The sequence below is a fragment of the Heteronotia binoei genome, chromosome 13, assembly GCF_032191835.1.
Source record: "Heteronotia binoei isolate CCM8104 ecotype False Entrance Well chromosome 13, APGP_CSIRO_Hbin_v1, whole genome shotgun sequence".
Classification (NCBI taxonomy): domain Eukaryota; kingdom Metazoa; phylum Chordata; class Lepidosauria; order Squamata; family Gekkonidae; genus Heteronotia; species Heteronotia binoei.
This window is the reverse complement of record NC_083235.1, coordinates 11,393,268-11,413,386: the sequence shown is the minus strand read 5'-3', so window position 1 is coordinate 11,413,386 and position 20,119 is coordinate 11,393,268. Positions and strand designations below refer to the sequence as shown.

The window sequence follows — 20,119 nt, the reverse complement described above, 5'->3', positions numbered from 1 at the left end:
TCCCTAAGAATGCATTTAAAGTTAAAGTTGCTTTCTTTCCACCTCACCCTCCTTTCTCCCTCCCCATCTATATTTTACTCCCTCCCTCCCTCTCTCAATTCACCTGAGGATAACGGGAGTGCTGGCTGTCTCCCAAACTCTCACTGGCCACAGTCCGGAGGTTCTTTTGAATACTGGCCCTTCTGGGGTGGGAGGGCATTGTTTAGTATGCAGTTGGGGTACCAAAGATGCACCAAAGCTCAGCCTTGCTGAGAATCCTGCCCACCCACCCCCCCGGGGGTTTTAGGATCAGTTGAATATTGGTAGCGAACTCGGCTTCGTTCACGATTGGCACAAAGCTGGCCAGCTGAGAGGCATGTGCATTTTCTGCCTTTGCGCGAAGACCGAACACGGACACCTTCAGCCAGGGCTTTTTTTGTAGCAGGAACTTCTTTGCCTAGTAGGCCACACGCCCCTGTTGTAGCCAATCCTCCTGGAGCTCACAGTAGGCCCTGTAAGCTCTTGGAGGATAGGCTACATCAGGGGGGCGTGGCCTAATATGCAAAGGAGCTGCTGCTAGAATTCCACCCAGACAGCAGGGTGTGTGGCCTAATATGCAAAGGAGTTCCTGCTACAAAAAAAGTCCTGGTTACTTGCATTCACACACCATAGCAAAGTAGTGTTAACTGAATGCTGCCTAAGGGAGCGGGGAGTGCATGAACCAGATTTACACTTGAATAAAGGGATAATTACTTGTGGGATGATACCGAATAATAGAATATAGAGTTGGAAGGGACCTCCAGGGTTATCTAGTCCAGGGGTGTCAAACCTATGGCCTGGGGGATGGATCAGGCCCCTGGAGGGCTCCTATCAGTCCCGCAAGCAAGTCTGCTTTTGTCTCCCTCTCTCTTGCTTCTTTCTGCGTCACAGCTTGCTTTGCCAGGATTTCTCAATTGAACAGAAGCTGCAGAGCAAAGCCTCTGTTTTCCCCATTGGCTGAGGGGCCTCTCTTAGAGAGCAAGTGGGGGAGAGGGAGAGCTTGCTTTGATACTGACCACAATATTACAAGATTGCTAATACTTGGTGTTTACATTAAAATATATATATATCATTAATTATGTTTGTCTGTGTCCTTTATAACGGGTGGCCAACGGTAACTCTCCAGATGTTTTTTTGCCTACTCTCCCATCATCCCCAGCCAGCATGGCCAGTGGCTGGGGCTGATGGGAGTTGTAGGCAAAAAACATCTGGAGAGCTACCATTGGCCACCCCTGGTTTATAAAGTTTATCTCTTCACTACCTGGCATTACATTTTATGACGCGTGTGGCTCAGCCCAGCAAGGTCTCATTTATGTCAGAGCCGGCCCTCGTAACAAAGGAGTTCAACGGCTTTGATCTAGTCCAAACCCCTGCGCAATGCAGAAGAAGATGAAGATATTGGATTTATATCCCACCCTATACTCGGAACCTCAGAGTCTCAGAGCGGCTCACAATCTCCTTTCCCTTCCTCCCCCACAACAGACACCCTGTGAGGTGGGTGGGGCTGGAGAGGGCTCCCACAGCAGCTGCCTTTTCAAGGACAACCTCTGCCAGAGCTATGGCTGACCCAAGGGCATTCTAGTAGGTGCAAATGGAGGAGTGGGGAATCAAACCCGGTTCTCCCGGATAAGAGTCCATGCACCCAAGAAGAAGAAGAATTGCAGATATATACCCTGCCCTTCTCTCTGAATCAGAGACTCAGAGTGACTCACAATCTCCTTTTTCTTCTCCCTCCACAACAGACACCCTGTGAGGTGGGTGGGGCTGAGAGGGCTCTCCTAGCAGCTGCCTTTTCAAGGCCAACTGGAGAGCTCTGGCTAACCCAAGGCCATTCCAGCAGGTGCAAGCGGAGGAGTGGGGAATCAAACCCTGTGAGGTGGGTGGGGCTGAGAGAGCTCTCCCAGAAGCTGCCCTTTCAAGGACAGCTCTGCCAGAGCTATGGCTAACCCAAGGCCATTCCAGCAGGTGCAAGCGGAGGAGCGGGGAATCAAACCCGTTTCTCCCGGATAAGAGTCTGTGCACCTAACCATTACACCAAACCGCAGGAGCTTCGCAAATACCTTCCCCACCCACATGCATCTCCAGTGACCCTCATGCCCAGAAGATGGCAAAAACCCTTCCAGGATCCCTGGCCCCAAAGCGGTGATCAGCTCTTCCCTGGATGTGTATGAAAGGGCCAGGAGAACTAAGCACGGGTGCGACCCTTCCTCTTCTTCCCCCTTCTCAAGATCTGCCTAATTCACTGAACCAGCATTGCTGTCAAATGATCATCTCGCCATACAGCTGGAATAGGTTGGGGGGCTCGTCTGAATGTTGGGTAAGCAGCACCATCGCAGTGTGGCGGCCAGAAATGGCTTATAAAAGGTGGATCGCAAGTCTCCAGGTCGGATTTCTTGCGTAAATCTCATTCTCCCTGGGCGTCTTTTGAGATAGGAATGCTGTGGTTCGAATCTTGCTCCGGCTTGTAGGCTCTTTGGGTGGCCTGAGAAAAGCCACAACATCTTCAGTTTCTCTTCCCCCACCCCTCGTGAAGGTCATACCGGCCGGCTGTATGGAACTGCTCTCCGGATTGCTAAGATAACGTGGCATGAAGCTCTCTGGAGATTTGAGCCAAGTTAGGGCTATGCATGCTAAAAACTGGCCTTGCCAGCAGGATGCTTCAGAAGCAGAACGGTGGGCTAAAATTCTCCCCACCCCCAACCTAGGGGCATGCTAAAGTCTAGCTGCCTTTCCCCCCCTTGGACTGCCTTCAGTGACTGAAGGGGGGCGGGGGAGAAGAAGATATTGGATTTGTATTCCTATACTCTGAATCTCAGAGTCTCAGACCGGTCACAGTCTCCTTTACCTTTCTCCCCCCACAACAACAGACTCCCTGTGAGGTGGGTGGGGCTGAGAGAGCTCTCCCAGAAGCTGCCCTTTCAAGGACAACTCCTACGAGAGCCATGACTGACCCAAGGCCATTCCAGCAGCTGTGAGTGGAGGAGTGGGGAATCAAACCCGGTTCTCCCAGATTGGAGTCCACGCACTTAACTCCCCCCCCCTCTCTTTTTCTCCCTCCCTCCCTTCCGGTTCTCAAGCATCCAGGGCTTTTTTTTGTAGCAGCAGCTCCTTTGCATATTAGGCCCTACCCCCTGATGTAGCCAATCCTCCTGCAGCTTACAGTAGACCCTGTGCTAAGAGCCCTGTAAGCTCTTGGAGGATTGGCTACATCAGGGGGTGGGGCCTAATATGCAAAGGAGTTCCCGCTACAGAAAAAGCCCTGCTGCTGCACAGTATCCAGTGATGTGTAGCTACAGCTAAAAGAGACAAGGGTGGTATAGCAAAGGGCCTGTCGTTGTGGATTGGATGTGACCCAAGAGTTTGCCAGGTTTGGGAAGATGATGATGATGATACTGGATTTATATCCCGCCCTCCACTCCGAATCTCAGAGTCTCAGAGCGGCCTACAATCTCCTTTCCCTCCTCCCCCACAACAGACACCCTGTGAGGTGGGTGGGGCTGGAGAGGGCTCTCACAGCAGCTGCCCTTTCAAGGACAACCTCTGCCAGAGCTATGGCTGACCCAAGCCCATTCCAGCAGGTGCAAGCGGAGGAGTGGGGAATCAAACCCCAGTTCTCCTAGATAAGAGTCCGCACACTTAACCACTACACCAAACTGGCTCTCCAGTTTACGGCTGGAGTGAAGCCGTAAACTCGGTCGACTGACCTAAAATATGTGAATTCTGTTTTCAAAGACCTCTCTGTCTCCTCTCAAAACAGTTTCCTGGGCTCGTCACTTTCTCCGTGGTAGTTTTGTCCGCTTTAGCTGCATCAAAGATCTAGGGCTGGGTTGTGATGATGAACTTTGCGTGGAGTGAATTGGGACAGGAGAAAGGGGTGGGGAGAGAAAGTCTTTCGGAAACTGGGGGGGCTGAGGCTGTAGGAGTCGTGACTTCCGCGGCAGAAATTCTGGGGGGTACCCGCGTCATAAAATGACTCATGGGGTGGAGAGAGTTGGACAAAGAGAACTTTCTCTCCTCCCAAAATACTAGAAGTTGAGGGCATTCTGTGAAGCTGATGGGCAGTAGGTTCAGGATGCACAAAAAGAAGTAGCGCATTTCAAAGAGTGTGATTGGACTTGTTGCATTTGCTACCGGAGGATGTAGCAGTGGCCCTTTAAAAAGGGATCTGACACATACTGGTGGAGGAGAAGGTCTATCAGTGGTGGCTGGGGTGAACCCCCACACTAAGAGGCACTAAGCCTTTGAATCCCAGAGCCAGGAGGCAACATCAGCCTCTCTGACCAATTGTTTGCCCTGAGGAGGTACTGGTTGGCCAGTGTGTGAGACAGGAGGCTGGACTGGATGGACCACTGGTCTGCTCTAACAGGGCTCTTCTGATGTTCTTATGAAGGCCTTGGCCTCTCTGCTGCCCTGTTGTTGTCCCTCCAGAGGAACTAGCTGGCCACCGTGTGAGATGGGATACAGGACTAGATGGACCCCTGGTCTGATCCAGCAGGGCTCTTCTGATGTTCTTACAAAGACCTCAGCCTCTCTGCCCTGTTGTTGGCCCTCCAGAGGAACTAGCTGGCCACCGTGTGAGATGGGATACAGGACTAGATGGACCCCTGGTCTGATCCAGCAGGGCTCTTCTGATGTTCTTACAAAGACCTCAGCCTCTCTGCCCTGTTGTTGGCCCTCCAGAGGAACTAGCTGGCCACCGTGTGAGATGGGATACAGGACTAGATGGACCCCTGGTCTGATCCAGCAGGGCTCTTCTGATGTTCTTACAAAGACCTCAGCCTCTCTGCCCTGTTGTTGGCCCTCCAGAGGAACTAGCTGGCCACCGTGTGAGATGGGATACAGGACTAGATGGACCCCTGGTCTGATCCAGCAGGGCTCTTCTGATGTTCTTACAAAGACCTCAGCCTCTCTGCCCTGTTGTTGGCCCTCCAGAGGAACTAGCTGGCCACCGTGTGAGATGGGATACAGGACTAGATGGACCCCTGGTCTGATCCAGCAGGGCTCTTCTGATGTTCTTACAAAGACCTCAGCCTCTCTGCCCTGTTGTTGGCCCTCCAGAGGAACTAGCTGGCCACCGTGTGAGATGGGATACAGGACTAGATGGACCCCTGGTCTGATCCAGCAGGGCTCTTCTGATGTTCTTACAAAGACCTCAGCCTCTCTGCCCTGTTGTTGGCCCTCCAGAGGAACTAGCTGGCCACCGTGTGAGATGGGATACAGGACTAGATGGACCCCTGGTCTGATCCAGCAGGGCTCTTCTGATGTTCTTACAAAGACCTCAGCCTCTCTGCCCTGTTGTTGGCCCTCCAGAGGAACTGGCTGGCCACCATGTGAGATGGGGTACAGGACTATGTGTGACCACAGGTCTGACCTGCAGGGCTCTTCTGGTGTTCTTATGTTAAGTCTGTTTTGCCAAAAATGACTGCTTTCTCGTGACACTGTATTCCATCCATTTTGGGGAGCTTAGAATATGCTTTGTGGGAGACGGACGTGCTTCTGGCTTTGAGAGTCAGTTTGGTGTAGTGGTTAAGTGTCCGTACTCTTATCTGGGAGAACCGGGTTTTATTCCCCACTCCTCCCCTTGCAGCTGCTGGAATGGCCTTAGGTCAGCCACAGCTCTGGCAGGAGTCGTCCTTGAAAGGGCAGCTGCTGTGAGAGCCCTCTCAGCCCCACCTACGTCACAGGGTGCCTGTTGTGGGGGAGGAAAATAAAGGCGATTGTGAGCTACTCTGAGATTCAGGGTGGAGGGCGGAATGTAAATGCAATTTCTTTGTAGTACTGCCCCTACCCTTCACTTCCACTCCCTAACTCACCTTCCTCCTTTTTCTCCCGCCCCTTCTTAAAAAAACAGGAGCTGAAGCTGGCAGGGATCGATGCTGGAGATCTGAATGCGAAAGGCACCGGGGTTCTGGAAGAGAACAAAGCCCTGGAGGCGGAGGTCAAGAAACTGAAGGACGAACTGGCTTCCTCAAAGAGAGGTGAGGCTCTATGGAGGCCGTCGTCATGTTTGGTGGGGGTTTCCTTGGAGGCTTCAGACTGAAACTGTGCCCCGATTGGGGCAGGGAATGCGGTTTCCTTTCTAATGAAACCAGTGTGGCCTACCCACCTGGGTTCATCTACCTGGTAGAAACTGCCTCCTTCCCACTTTGCAACTTGCATGAGAAGAAAATAAATTGCTTATCAGAGGTGTCAAACACGTGACCCAGGGACCAAATCAGGCCTCCGGAGGGCTCCTATCAGACCCCCAAGCAAATGGCTGTCATCTGCTTCCTTCTGCATCACAGCTTGCTTTGCCAGGCTTGCTCAATCGCACAGGAGCTACAGAGCAAAGCCTCTAGTTTTCTAAGGCTCCTTCCTTGGTGGGGAAGGGAGGGAGCTATAGCTTTGCCAGGCTCTCAGTCGCACAGCAGAGTTACCAAACCAAGCCTCTCTTCCTTCAATTGGCTGATGCTCCTTCTCATCCTCTGGGGAAGGAAGGAAAGAACCTGAGCTTCCTTGCCCAGTTCCCTAGATTGCATGAGAGAGACACAAAGAAAGCACCAGGCTTGCTCAATTGCACAGGAGCTAAAGAGCAAAGCCTCTTGTTTTCTGAGACTCTTCCCTTGGCGGGGAAGGGAGGGAGTTACAGCTTGCTTTGCCAGGCTCTCTCAATCGCACAGCAGAGTTACCGAACCAAGCCTCTCTCCCTTCAATTGGCTGAGGCTCCTTCTCATCCTCTGGGGAAGGACGGAAAGAACCAGAGCTTCCTTGCCCAGTTCCCTAGATTGCACGAGAGAGACGTAAAGAAAGCACCTTTAAGACCGAGTACTAATGTTTTAAGCGTGTTTTATTCTAAGCTTTTAAAAAATCCTCATGTTTGTAGCCTTTATAAAGCTTGTATCTCTACTACCTGGCATTACATTTTATGACACACAAGGCCCGGCCCGACAACGTCTCATTTATGTCAAATCCGGCCCTTGTAACAAATGAGTTTGACACCCCTGCTTTACATGTTCTCCCCCCCCCCCCCCCCCCCCGTTGACACGGGTGCTGTCTGGAAGCGAGTGGGAGAGAATACAGTATCTATTAATAGCCCCAGGACTGTACATCTGTGGCCTTCCCGATGTACCATTTTTTAAATGCCCCGTCCCTCCCTTTTGCCTCATCGCTTAAAATAATCCACTTGGCTGCAGGTTTGGGGGAAGAGGCGGGCCAGCCCCGAAGCGCGGGTTTGTAAATACTTCGCCATGGTTCTGTAGCGGGCCTCTCTCGCCCTGCGCAAAGAGGAACAGCTGAGCTGAAATGTTCAGCTTCTGAATGAGTTGGTGGGGGGTGGGAAACGCCATCAAGTCGTCGCTGAGTTACGGTGACCTGGCTGGGGTTTCAAGCCAAGAGACTTACAGAGGTGGTTTGCCATCGCCTGCCTCTGCGTAGCAACCCTGATCTTCCATCCAAGCGCAAACTGGGGTGGACCCTGCTTAGCTCCCTGAGAGCTGACGAGATCGGGCTAAGCTGGGCCATCCAGGTCAGGGCGGAGACGAACAGAGGTAGTTTGCCACTGCCTGCCTCTGCGTAGCAACCCTGGACTTCCTTGTTGGTTTCCCCTTCAAGTACTAGCCAGGGCTCACCCTGGTTAGCTTCCGAGATGTGACGAGATCAGGCGAGCCTGAGCCATCCAGGTCAAGAGATGAACAGAGGTGGTTTGCCGTTGCCTGCCTCTGTGTAGTAACCCTGGGCGTCTGTGGTGGTTTCCTCTTCAAGTACCGGCCAGGTTTCACCCAGCTTACCTTCTGAGGTCTGACGAGATCAGGCTAGCCTGGGCCATCCAGGTCAGGGTGGAGACAACCAGAGGTAGTTTGCCACTGCCTGCCTCTGCATAGCAACCCTGGACTCTCTCAGTGGTGTCCCATCCAAGCACTAACCAAGGCCAACCCTGCTTAGCTTCTGAGAACTGACAACAGTGGGCTAGCCTGGACCTTCCAGATCAACACAAGAGACGGTTTGCCATTGCCTGCCTCTGCAGAACGACCCTAGACTTCCAAGGTGGTCTCCCATCCGAGTAGGAGCCAGCTTAACTTCCCAGGCCTAATAAGATTGGGCTAGCCTGGGCCATCCAGGTCAGAAAAGAGACAAACGGAGGTGGTTTTGCCCTTGCCTGCCTCTGCATAGCAACCCTGGACTTCCTTGGTGGTCTCCCATCCAAGCGGTAACCGGGGCTGACCCTGGTTCTTAAACGGGTTGAGAGAAGCGCCAACAATCCTGAGTGTCGCTGCCCCAGACATATTGTTCTCTCTATACTTTGTGGCTAACAGCCACTGTGGGACCTCTGCTCCGTATGTTTATGCAATCCCCTCTTGAAGTTGTCTACACTTTGGGATGCCACTGCCGTCCTGCAACTGTGAATTCCACATCTTCATTGCTCTCGGGGTGAAGAAGTACCTCGTTTTATCTGTCCTAAACCTACTGCTCCTTAATTTCCTTGAGTGCCCATGAATTCTTGCCTTGCGAGAAAGGGAGAAAAGGGCTTCTCCCTCTACCATCTCTACCCTGTGCGTCATTTTGTAGACCTCTGACACCTTGCAATTAGAAGATGATGATATTGGATTTATATCCCGCCCTATACTCTGAATCTCAGAGTCTCAGAACAGTCACAATCTCTTCTACCTCCCCCCGCCCGCCCGCCACAACAGACACCCTGTGAGGTAGGTGGGGCTGAGAGAGCTTTTTACAGCAGCTACTCTTTCAAGGACAACTCCTCCGAAAGCTACAGCTGACCCAAGGCAAGTGGAGGAGTGGGGAATCTAACCCAGTTCTCCCTGGTAAGATTCCATGCACTTAACCACTAGGGAGCCCCGTGGCACAGAGTGGTAAAGCTGCAGTCCTAAGCTCTGCTCATGACCTGAGTTCGATCCTGACGGAAGCTGGGTTCAGGTTGGCAGCTCAAGGTTGACTCAGCCTTCCATCCTTCCGAGGTTGGTGAAATGAGCACCCAGCTTGCTGGGGGGAGAAGCATTGATGACCGGGGAAGGCAATAGCAAACCACCCTGTTAAAAAGTCTGCCGCAAAAACGTTGTGATGCGACGTCACCCCAGAGTTGGAAACGGCTGGTGCTTGCACAGAGGACTACCTTTACCTTTTCTTTTTTTTTTGTTACTTAACTACTTCACCAAACTGGCTCTCAGTTACACGGTTGTAGTCTCCCTTTTGGTTGATGATTAATTTCATGGGATGGCTGGAAGGCAGAAGGCCGCTTGACGGGCAGGTTAACATCCACACGCTGGACAGAGAGAGGTCACTCCGGACCAGCAGAACTGGTTTGCGTCAGTCAATGCCAAACCCGCCTACAGCTGCCCTCTCGACCCCCATTCCCAGGCAGACCCCCCCCAAACCATCAGAAGAGCTTTGTCCAGCTGGAAGACACGCGAAGAAAGCAGGAGTCCCGAAGCACTTTTAAGACCAACTAAGTTTTATTCAGAACGTAAGCTTTCCTATGCAGGCACACCTCACCAGACAACGGAATGGGGGTACAGTGAGCAGAGCTACATACAGCTGGTGGGCAGCGGTTAGGAATGCAAAGTGGCACAAAGTTAGTCGCGCGGCTTAATGTGCATTCCGTGTAAATCAGGGATATCGGACTCACGAGGCCGGAACTGACATAAGAACATAAGAGAAGCTATGCTGGATCAAGCCAATGGCCCATTCAGTCCAACACTCTGTGTCACATAAGAACATAAGAGAAGCCATGTTGAATCAGGCCAGTGGCCCCTCCAGTCCAACACTCTGTGTCACACAGTGGCCAAAAAATGTGTGTGTGTGTGTATATATATGTACTTATATATGCACACTGTGGCTAATAGCCACTGATGGCTATTCTTATCCAATCCCCTCTTGAAGCTGGCTATGCTTGTAGCCGCCAGCACCTTCTGTGGCAGTGAATTCCACATGTTAATCACCCTTTGGGTGAAGAAGGACTTCCTTTTATCCGTTCTAACCCGACTGCTTAGCAATTTCATTGAATGCCCACGAGTTTTTGTATTGTGAGAAAGGGAGAAAAGTACTTCTTTCTCTACTTTCTCCATCCCATGCATTATCTTGTCAACCTCTCTCATGTCACCCCGCAGTTGACGTTTCTCCAAGCTAAAGAGCCCCAGGCGTTTCAACCTTTCTTCCTAGGGAAAGTGTTCCCTAAACGAGACCTTGTCAGGCCAGGCTATGCGTGTCATAAAATGCAATGCCAGGGAGCAGAGATACAAACTTTATAAAGGACACACAAACACAATTAAAGACTTTTTAAAAAACAAACAAACTTAAAACCTTAGCACGCATTGGTCTAAAAGGTGCTTTCTTTGTCTCTCTCCTGTGGGATCCAGGGAACTGGGCAAAGGAAGCTCTGGCTCTTTCCTTCCCTCCTCGGGGGACTGGGAAGGGGAGGTGTCTCAGCCAATAGAAGGAAGAGAAGCTTGGCTCAGTAGCTCTGTTGGGTGATTGAGAGAACCTGGCAAGGTTAACTCTCTCCCACCGCATCCTCCTCAAGGGAGGAGCCTCAGCCAATGGAGAAAACAAAGGCTTTGCTCTGTAGCTCCTGTGCAATTGAGCAAGCCACCAGCAAAGCAAGCTGTGAAGAAGGAAGCAAGAAAGAGGGAGAAGGAAGCAGATGACAGCCAGTTGCTCAGGGGCCTGACAGGAACCCTCTGGGGGCCTGATTTGGCCCTCAGCCTGCAAGTTTGACACCCCTGGTTGTAGATAGATCCAAGTGGGCAGCTGTGTTAGTCTGAAGCAATAGAACAAAGTAGGAGTCCAATAGCACTTTTAAGACCAACAAAGTTTTATTTAGAATGTAAGCTTTTGTATGCATGCAGACTTCATCAGACAATGGAATGGGGTGGAGTGAGGAGAGCTACATATAGCTAGCGGGCAGTGGTTAAGAATGCAAATTGGCACACAGAATCCAGTGGCAAAATAGTGGAAAAGAACGTTTGGTCAGACTTGCAAGCAGTAAAGCAATTAATAGACTGCATTCATTGTCTTATGACACTCTCACCTTCATTCTCCCATTCTGACTTGTTACTGTTTCATTGGTTTCCCATGCAAATGCTATCCAGACCAAACGTCCTTTCAATTTGCTGATTTCACTATTTCCCCATTGGATTCTAACTCTGTACCACTTTGCATTCTTAACCGCTGCCCACCAGCTATACGTAGCTGTGCACAGTGTACACACCATTCCATCGTCTGGTGAAGCAGGCACGCATACGAAAGCTGACATTCTGAATAAAACTTGGTCGGTCTTAAAGGCGCTACAGGGCTCCTACTTCCTTCTACTGCTTCAGACCAGGGCTGCCCGAACTTGCTTAAACATCAAAAGCTGCATAGAGCAGGGGTAGCCAAATGCGCTTAATGTAAGAGCCACATAGAATGAACGTCAGATGTTTGAGAGCCGGAAGACATGAACGTCAGATGTTTGAGAGCCGCAAGACAGGAACGTCACATGTTTGAGAGCCGCAAGGTGGGAAAGAAGGATGGATGGATGGATGGAAGGAAGGAAGAAAGATGGGGGAGAGAGGAAGATCAGAGAGGCAGAAAGAAAGCAGCTTTAACTGTAAATGCATTCTCCAAGCTACCAGCTGGCTTGCCTTGCAGAAGTGATTTAAAGTGATAAATGCCTTCTGCAAGCCAGCCAGCTGGTGGGGTGGTGGGAGCCACACGATATGTGTGAAAGAGCTGCATGTGGCTCCCGAGCCACAGTTTGGCCCCCCGTGACGTAGAATAAACATCAGATGTTTGAGATCCACAAGACATGAATGTCAGATATTGGAAGGAAGGAAGGAAAATAGATGGGGGAGGGAAGTTGAGGTGAAAAGAAACAACTTTAACTCTCTCCCCACATGTTCCCCAGAGGGTACTTAGATCTGGATTGCAGAATTTACTGTCAATCCCCAGGCCGAGGGAGGCGAGACTGAAGGCTACCAGAGAAAGAGCCTTCTCAATTGCTGCCCCCCACTGGTGGAACCAACTCCCAGGAGACGTAAGGGCCTTGCGGGACCTTGCCCAGTTCTGCGAGGCCTGCAAAACAGCTCTATTTCGACTTGCCTTTCGTTGGAACTACAGTATAAGTAGATGCCCAACATCGCTGAATGTGATGGTACCAACGCCAGCACCAAAATTTGTTTTAAATTGTTTTAAACTGTTCTAAATTGTTAATTGGTAGCGATGGTTAATTTTAATTGTTTGCTTACTGTTTTATTGTTTGGCGTTCGATTGTTGTTAGCCGCCCTGAGCCTGCTTCGGCGGGGAGGGCGGGATATAAATGCGAGGAATAAATAAATAAAATAAGATCAACTTTTAAATGCATTCTCCAAGCCACCAGCTGGATTGGAGAATGCATTTAAAGAAAGAAATGCCTTCTCCAGGGTGGCTGATGGGGCAGTGCGGATTTTGAGAGCCACAGTTTAGTCACCCCTGCTTCAGAGCCAACATGCCTGCCCAGCTAGACCGATCTGGAAAGACGCACAGTTTGCACAGGCCTTGACCACTGGACCCCTGCCGGGGCACTGCGCTACAGGAGTGGGACGGAACGAGCCGTTACATGAGCCCCGGGAGGCGAGAAGGTCAGGAAGGCGGCCCGCCACCCAACCCGGTGCAGGATTCCTCTCAGGCTGATGTCAGCCTGTCTGGCTTGCCAGCTCCAGACACAATGAGACCCACCGAAGCCGCTCAGACCGGTTGAGACCGCGGCCGCTCGCTATTTTTTTCTGCGCCCGTGTTATTTTAAAGGCACCAAGACCGAGGGGTGGAGAGAAAGAAAATGTAACCGGAGCTTCTGAAAAACAGGGCTCAGTATGCTGTATGCGTCCCCCACCCCTTACCCCTCCCCTCCACCCCAGCCCGGGGATTTAACAGCAGCCAACAACCTGCTGGGAACTAGCGACGCTCCCTGCAGGCAAGGAGCCCGCCGGAGTCCGAAACAAAGTCATGCACAGGCTGAGATCCTATCACGCGAGCACCTTCTCTCTGTGTGAGCAGCATTCCACCCCCCTCCCATGGCACACCTGCACTCTGGAGGGCATGCATTTGGCTGGTGTTCTCATAGCATGACCAGTCTGGTGTAGTGCAGGGGTGGACAAACCGGCTCGGGAGCTACGTGGCTCTTTCACACATATTATGTGGCTCTTGAAGTCCTCACCACTCTGTTTGCTGGCTTGGAGGTCTCTTTAAATCACTTCGCCAAGCCAGATAGCGGCTTGCAGAATTCATTTAATGTTAAAGTTGCTTTCTTTCCACCGCTCCCTCCCTATCTATTTTTCCCCCTCTCTCCCTCCCTCCCTTCCTCTGATGTTTGTGTCTTGTGGCTCTCAAACATCTGTTTATTCTGTTTGGCTCTTACATTAAGCAAGTTTGGCCACCCCTGGTGTAGTGGTTAAGTGCTCAGACTCTTATCTAGGAGAACTGGGCTTGATTCCCCACCCCTCCTCCACTTGCAGCTGCTGGAATGGCCTTGGGTCAGACGTAGCTCTTGCAAGAGTTGTCCTTGAAAGGGCAGCTTCTGGGAGGGCTCTCAGCCCCACCCACCTCACAGGGTGTCTCTTGTTTTATTTATTTATTTATTACTTTCAATTTATATCCCGCCCTCTCCGCAAGCGGACTCAGGGCGGCTTACAACATCATAAAATACAATCAATCCAATAAAACATATAAAACCATAATTTACTTATATCAGTTTTAAAACCATTGTGGGGGAGGGAGATAAAGGAGATTGTGACCGCTCTGAGATTCAGAGTGGAGGGCAGGGTATAAATCCAATATAATCATCTTCTTCAAAGTATGTGGACCATTGTAAGCAAAAGAGGCACAGGGAGAAGACCTCTTTCCCCAAGAAGCGAGAAAATTAAAACTGTGAGAATGGGGGAGGCAAAGGGAACACAGGCAGGAATGGACGACCCCCAAATTACTTCAGTGTCCCCTTCTCCTGCTGTTTAATTTATCACACTGAGATCCAAGGCAAGATTGTGTGCTGTTAAGTCAAATGCAATCAACTGCAGTAGGATTTGGACGGCAGAAATCTGGAATCATGCAGAAACAGAGCAAAAGCTAAGTGTCAGCATTGAAATATGACATTAAGCCAGGGCCTTTTTTCTAGCCGGAATTCCTTTGCATACTAGGCCACACACCCCTGATGTAGCCAATCCTTCTGGAGCTTCCAGTAGCCCGTAAAAAGAGCCCTGTAAGCTCTTGGAGGATTGGCTACATCAGGGTCTTGCCATTTTTCCTGCTGCCTTCAACTTTTCCATGTATTGTTGGCTTTTTCCGGTTAGCTTTTGAGCCCAGTAGCCACTTTTTAAAGAGTCCAATAAAATTTTCAGGGCATGAGGTTTTACTCCCTTCCGACGAGCGGCCAAAGTACAGCAGCTTCTGTTCGGTCCGTTTTGCTTCAAGGCAGAATTGAGGCCCGATCGGTTGTCCTTTGTGGTCCGTGGTATCTGCCGCGTTCTTTTCCAGCACCGTTCCATCCAGTATATCCGTCCTTATTTTTCTCCCTTCCCAGTTATCCGTGGGTAGGAAGGCAGGCAGGAACAGAACCAGGTTGAAATTAAATCTGAAGAGTTTCTGGCTCAACATTAGGAAGAACTTCCTGACAGAGCAGTTCCTCAGTGGGACAGGCCTCCTCGGGAGGTGGTGGGCTCTCCTTCCTTGGAGGTTTTGAAACAGAAACATGTGGCCCGGGGGCCAAATCAGGCCCCCTGAGGGCTCTTATCAGGCTCGAGCAACTGGCTGTCATCTGCTTCCTTCTCCATCTCTCTTGCTTCCTCCTGCATAACAGCTTGTTTTGCAAGGCTTGCTCAGTTGCCCAGCAGAGCTACAGAGCAAAACCTCAGTTTTGTCTATTGGCTGAGGCTCCTCCCTTGGGGAGGAAGGAGGGGAGGAGTAGCTTCCTTTGCTAGGCTCTCTCAATTGCACAGCAGAGCTACTGAGCTGAGCCTCTCATCCTATTGGCTGAGGCTCCTCCCTCCCCCAGTCCCCTGGGAAGGAAGGAAAAAGCCAGAACTTCCTTTGCCCAGGAAATATAAAGAAAGCATCTTTAAGACCAATGAGCGCTAACGTTTTAAGCATGTTTTAAGTTTTTTTTTTTAAAAAAACTTGTGGTTGTCTGTGTTCTTTATAAAATTTATATCTCCACTACCTAATCTTAAATAGGTACACCTTTAGGGGGAGGTGTTTGTGAATTTCCTGCATTGTGCAGGGGGTTGGACTAGATGACCCTAGGGGTCCCTTCCAACTCTATGATTCTATTATTCGGAGTCTTCCAAGCGCCTGTCACACGCAGAGAAGTTGATAGGGTCGGCCAAGTATTTCCAGACATACTCAGGGGTCGCTTTGTAGAAAAATAGATGTCGGAGCTCATCCAGGGGTTGTTACGCAGCTGCACCTACTATTCAATGGACAAGGTAGGTGGGGAGAAGGAGGGGGAACCCTCAGAAAGGTTCAGGAGCTTTACTCCTGTGAGCTCCTGCTGAATCCGAGGCCTGGACATACTTGTTCCTTTAAATTTCAATTCACAGTCACCTTTTCCCAGCTTACCTGCCCAGGTGGACAGGCCTTGGCAGGGAGGTAGCTGCAAGTCTCCCCCTCCCCGTTTTGAAGCGCATGAGCTGTCTGCAATTAACAGCCAAATGAAACTCAAGGCGGGAGAATTCTGCCAGCACAGGCTTGTAGGAAATAAAGGGATCTTTGTCACTCTTGGAGAGCCAGTTTGTTGTAGTGGTGAAGTATGCAGACTCTTATCTGAGAGAATGGAGTTTGATTCCCTGCTGGAATGGCCTTAACTCAGCCATAGCTCTTAAGAACATAAGAGAAGCCATGTTGGATCAGGCCAATGGCCCATCCTTGAGTCCAACACTCTGTGTCACACAGTGGCCAAAAAAACCAAGTGCCATCAAGAGGTCCACCAGTGGGGCCAGGACACTAGAAACCCTCCCACTGTGCCTCCCCTCCAAGCACCAAGAGTACAGAACATCACTGACCCAGACATAAGAACATAAGAGAAGCCATGTTGGATCAGGCCATCCAGTCCAACACTCTGTGTCACACAGTGGCCAAAAAAAGCCAGGTGCCATCAGGAGGTCCATCAGTGGGGCCAGAATACTAGAAGTCCTCCCACTCTTGGCCCCCCAAGCACCAAGAATACAGAACATCCCTGCCCCAGACATAAGAACATAAGAGAAACCATGTTGGATCAGGCCAGCGGCCCCTCCAGTCCAACACTCTGTGTCACACAGTGGCCAAAAATATATATATATATACACACACACATATATACACACTGTGGCTAATAGCCACTGATGGACCTCTGCTCTGCAGGAGTTGTCCTTGAAAGGGCAGCTGCTGTGAGAGTTCTCTCCGCCCCACCCACCTCACAAGGTGTCTGTTGTGGAGGGAGAAGATATAGGAGATTGTGAGCCGCTCTGAGTCTCTGATTCAGGGGGAAAGGCGGGGTCTAAATCTTCCTCCTTCTCCTTTCTTCTTTTTCTTCTTTCTTCTTCTCTCTTCTTCGTCTCCTTTTTTCTTCTTCTTCGTGACAGGTGCAAGAAGGCTGTATACTTGCCTTTGAGCTTCCCACACTGGTTGAGGGGCTGCTCAGTCGTCTTTGATTTCCCGCCTCTGGCAGCAGCAAGACAGCGATGCTAACGGACAACTGGTGGCTCATGGAAGTGTAAATTGCGAGCTAGGAAATCCCCTGGTTCAAAGCTCATTCTAGTCAAGCCGATGTATCATCTGTCATCCCCTTCGAAATTAACCCCTGGCAGCGTAAGACACTAGAGCGGGGTTGTCGAACTCATGGAGGCCGGATCTGACATAAATGAGACTTTGTTGAGCCGGGCTGTGTGTATACCTATTTAAGATTAGGTAGCAGAGATACAAACTTTATGAAGGATACAGAAAAAGCACCCAATTAAATATTGGGTTTTTAAAAAACAAAACAAAACCCTTAAAACATGCTTAAAACGTTAGCACTTGTTGGTATTAAAGGTACTTTCTTTGTAACTCTCACATGGGATCTAGGGAATTGGGCAAAGGAAGCTCTGGCTCTTTCCTTCCTTCCCCCAGGGGACCAGGAGGGGGAAGGAAGAGAGGCTTGGCTCAGTAGCTCTGCTGTGTGATTGAGAGAGCCTGGAAAAACAAGATCTGCCTTCTCTTTCTCCCCAAGGGAGGAGCCTCAGCCAATGGAGAAAAGGACACAAGAGAGAGGCAGAAGGAAACAGGAGGTCCATCTGTGGGGCCAGGGCACTAGAAGCCCTCCCACTGTGCCCCCCCCCCCAAGCACCAAGAATACAGAGCATCACTTGCCCCATGCAGAGAGTTCCATCTGTACCTTGTGGCTAATAGCCACTGATAGACCTCTGCTCCATTCAATCCCCTCTTGAAGCTGTCTATGCTTGTAGCCGCCGCCACCTCCTGTGGCAGTGAATTCAACATGTCAATCACCCTTTGGGTGAAGGAGGACTTACTTTTATCCGTTCTAATCCGACTGCTCGGCAGTTTCATCGAGCGCCCACGAGTTCTTGTCTTGTGAGAAAGGGAGAAAAGGACTTCTTTCAGTTTGGTGTAGTGGTTAAGTGCGCGGACTCTTATCTGGGAGAACCGGGTTTGGCTTCCCACTCCTCCAGTTGCAGCTGCTGGAATGGCCTTGGGTCAGCCATTGCTCTGGCAGAGGTTGTCCTTGAAAGGGCAGCTGCTGTGAGAGTCCTCTCAGCCCCACCCACCTCACAGGGTGTCTGTTGTGGGAGGAGGAAGATAAAGGAGATTGTGAGCCACTCTTGAGATTTGGAGTGGAGGGCGGGATATAAATCCAATATCTTCTTCTCTACCTTCTCTATCGCATGCATAATCTTGTAAACCTCTATCACAAGGGTGGCCAACGGTAGCTCTCCACATGTTTTTTTTGCCTACAACTCCCATCAGCCCCAGCCAGCATGGCCAATGGCTGGGGCTGATGGGAGTTGTAGGCAAAAAACATCTGGAGAGCTACCGTTGGCCACCCCTGATCTATCATGTCACCCCCTCAGTCGACGTTTCTCCACGCTAAAGAGCCCCAAGCGTTTTAATCTTTCTCCATAGGGAAAGTGTTCCAACCCTTTAATCATTCTAGTTGCCCTTTTCTGCAATTTTCCCCAATGCCGTAATATCTTTTTTGAGGTGAGGTGACCGGAATTGTGCGCAGTGCTCCAAACAAGGCTGCGCCGTTGATTGATACAGGGGGCATTATGATATTGGCTGCCTTCTCCTGTTGGTCGGACTTGTGTTGTAAAATCTGGAGAGGCCGTGAGAATTTTCCAAACCTCCCCAGGGGGAGCGTGGAATGTTGAGCTGCCCAGAGAGATCTATTTCTGTCCCAACAGGCAGACAAGATTGTAAACCCGGGCCATTGAAGTTGAGGGATTTATGGCATTGTTACACCCTTCTTCCAGGAAGTTTATGTGGAGGGTTTCTCATTTTTAAAAAAAATTGTTTTGATACTTTCCCCTGCAGACAGATAAGGCAGAATCGCTTCTCCAAGGTCAGCCGATGAGCCGTGGACAAATTGCAGGATGTCCTAGACAAAGTCCAGCCGTCTCTATCGCTGACGCTGCCGGGGTGTGCCCTGATTTAATTCTCACCTTTGGGTTCCATCTGTGCCATCCTTATTGCGAGTTAAATCTCCCCTCTCCTGGTTAGTCCAGCCTTGAACTCGGTGCCCCTGGCTTAGCCCAATCTCGTCAGATCTCAGAAGCAGTGTTCCCTCTAAGAGAACCAGTTTGGTGTAGTGGTGAAGTGAGTGGACTCTTATCTGGGAGAACCGGGTTTGATTCCCTGCTCCTCCACTTGCAGCTGCTGGAATGGCCTTGGGTCAGCCAAAGCTCTCGTAGGAGTTGTCCTTGAAAGGGCAGCTGTCAGAGCTCTCTCCGTCCCACCTACCTCACAGGGTTTGATTCCCCACTCCTCCACTTGCAGCTGCTGGAATGGCCTTGGGTCAGCCATAGCTCTCGTAGGAGTTGTCCTTGAAAGGGCAGCTGTCAGAGCTCTCTCCGTCCCACCTACCTCACAGGGTTTGATTCTCCACTCCTCCACTTGCAGCTGCTGGAATGGCCTTGGGTCAGCCATAGCTGTTGCAGAAGTTGTCCTCGAAAGGGCAGCTGCTGAGGGAGAGCTCTCTCAGCCCCACCCACCTCACAGGGTGTCTGTTGTGGGGGGAGAAGATGCAGGAGATTGTGAGCCGCTCTGAGTCTCTGATTCAGAGAGAAGGGCCGGGTATAAATCTGTAGTCGTCGTCGTCTTCTAAGCTGAGTTAGTGTGAGCTAGCTCACAGATTTTTAGCCTCCCGCTCACACATTTTTGTCTTAGCGCAGGAAGGAGGACCCCAGAGCACACTAATTTATGCAGGAGCTCACAATTTTAATGCCAGTAGCTCCCAACTTTTAATACCAGTAGCTCACAAAGTAGAATTTTTGCTCATGAGACTGCAGCTTAGAGGGGGCATTGCTCAGAAGCTAAGCAGGGCTCGGTCCTGGTTAGTCCTTGGATGGGAGACGGCCAAGGAGGTGTTGGGGGTTGTTGTGGGGTCGTTTTATGATATGTGGTGGACCTGTGAGGTGGCGAAAGGCTATTGGAAGATGGTGCATGAACTTCTACAGAAAATATTGAAGACACAGATCCAATTTGAAACCAGAACTAATTTTGTTGAACGTATATCCTAGTGACTCTACAAAAGAGATGAGACGTTTCAGAGCTCATATGAACACAGCAAGCCGGAATTCTTCCGGCACGGAAATGGAAACTTCACGAAATTCCTACGAGATAGGACTTGATAGGGGAAATTTTGGAAACGCTGGAAGCAAACCATTTATCTCGGTTGTTGGCTGGGAAACCCAAGGACGAAGCAAGGAGTCACTGGGAAAGATTATATGTATGGTTAGACATTCAAGATATTCTGGTGCAAACCTGTACTTTTATCTCTTAAGATGCATAGTAAAATGTAGAAAGGCAATCCAATTTAATAATAATAATAATAATAATATTTTATTTATATCCCGCCCTCCCTTCCACAGCAGATTCAGGGCGGCTCACAGCATATAACGAATACATAATT

The 20,119-nt window shown here is 50.4% G+C and overlaps 1 protein-coding gene across 1 annotated transcript in view; it reads left to right on the top strand.

Moving 5' to 3' along the window:
- The window catches only part of BCAP31 (B cell receptor associated protein 31), an 89,041-nt gene that overhangs the window by 49,734 nt on the left and 19,188 nt on the right, over positions 1 to 20,119 (top strand). The window contains exon 5 of the mRNA XM_060252495.1: positions 5,870 to 5,996. Within this exon, the coding sequence (XP_060108478.1) occupies positions 5,870 to 5,996 (127 nt within the window). The remainder of the gene's footprint in view (positions 1 to 5,869; positions 5,997 to 20,119) is intronic.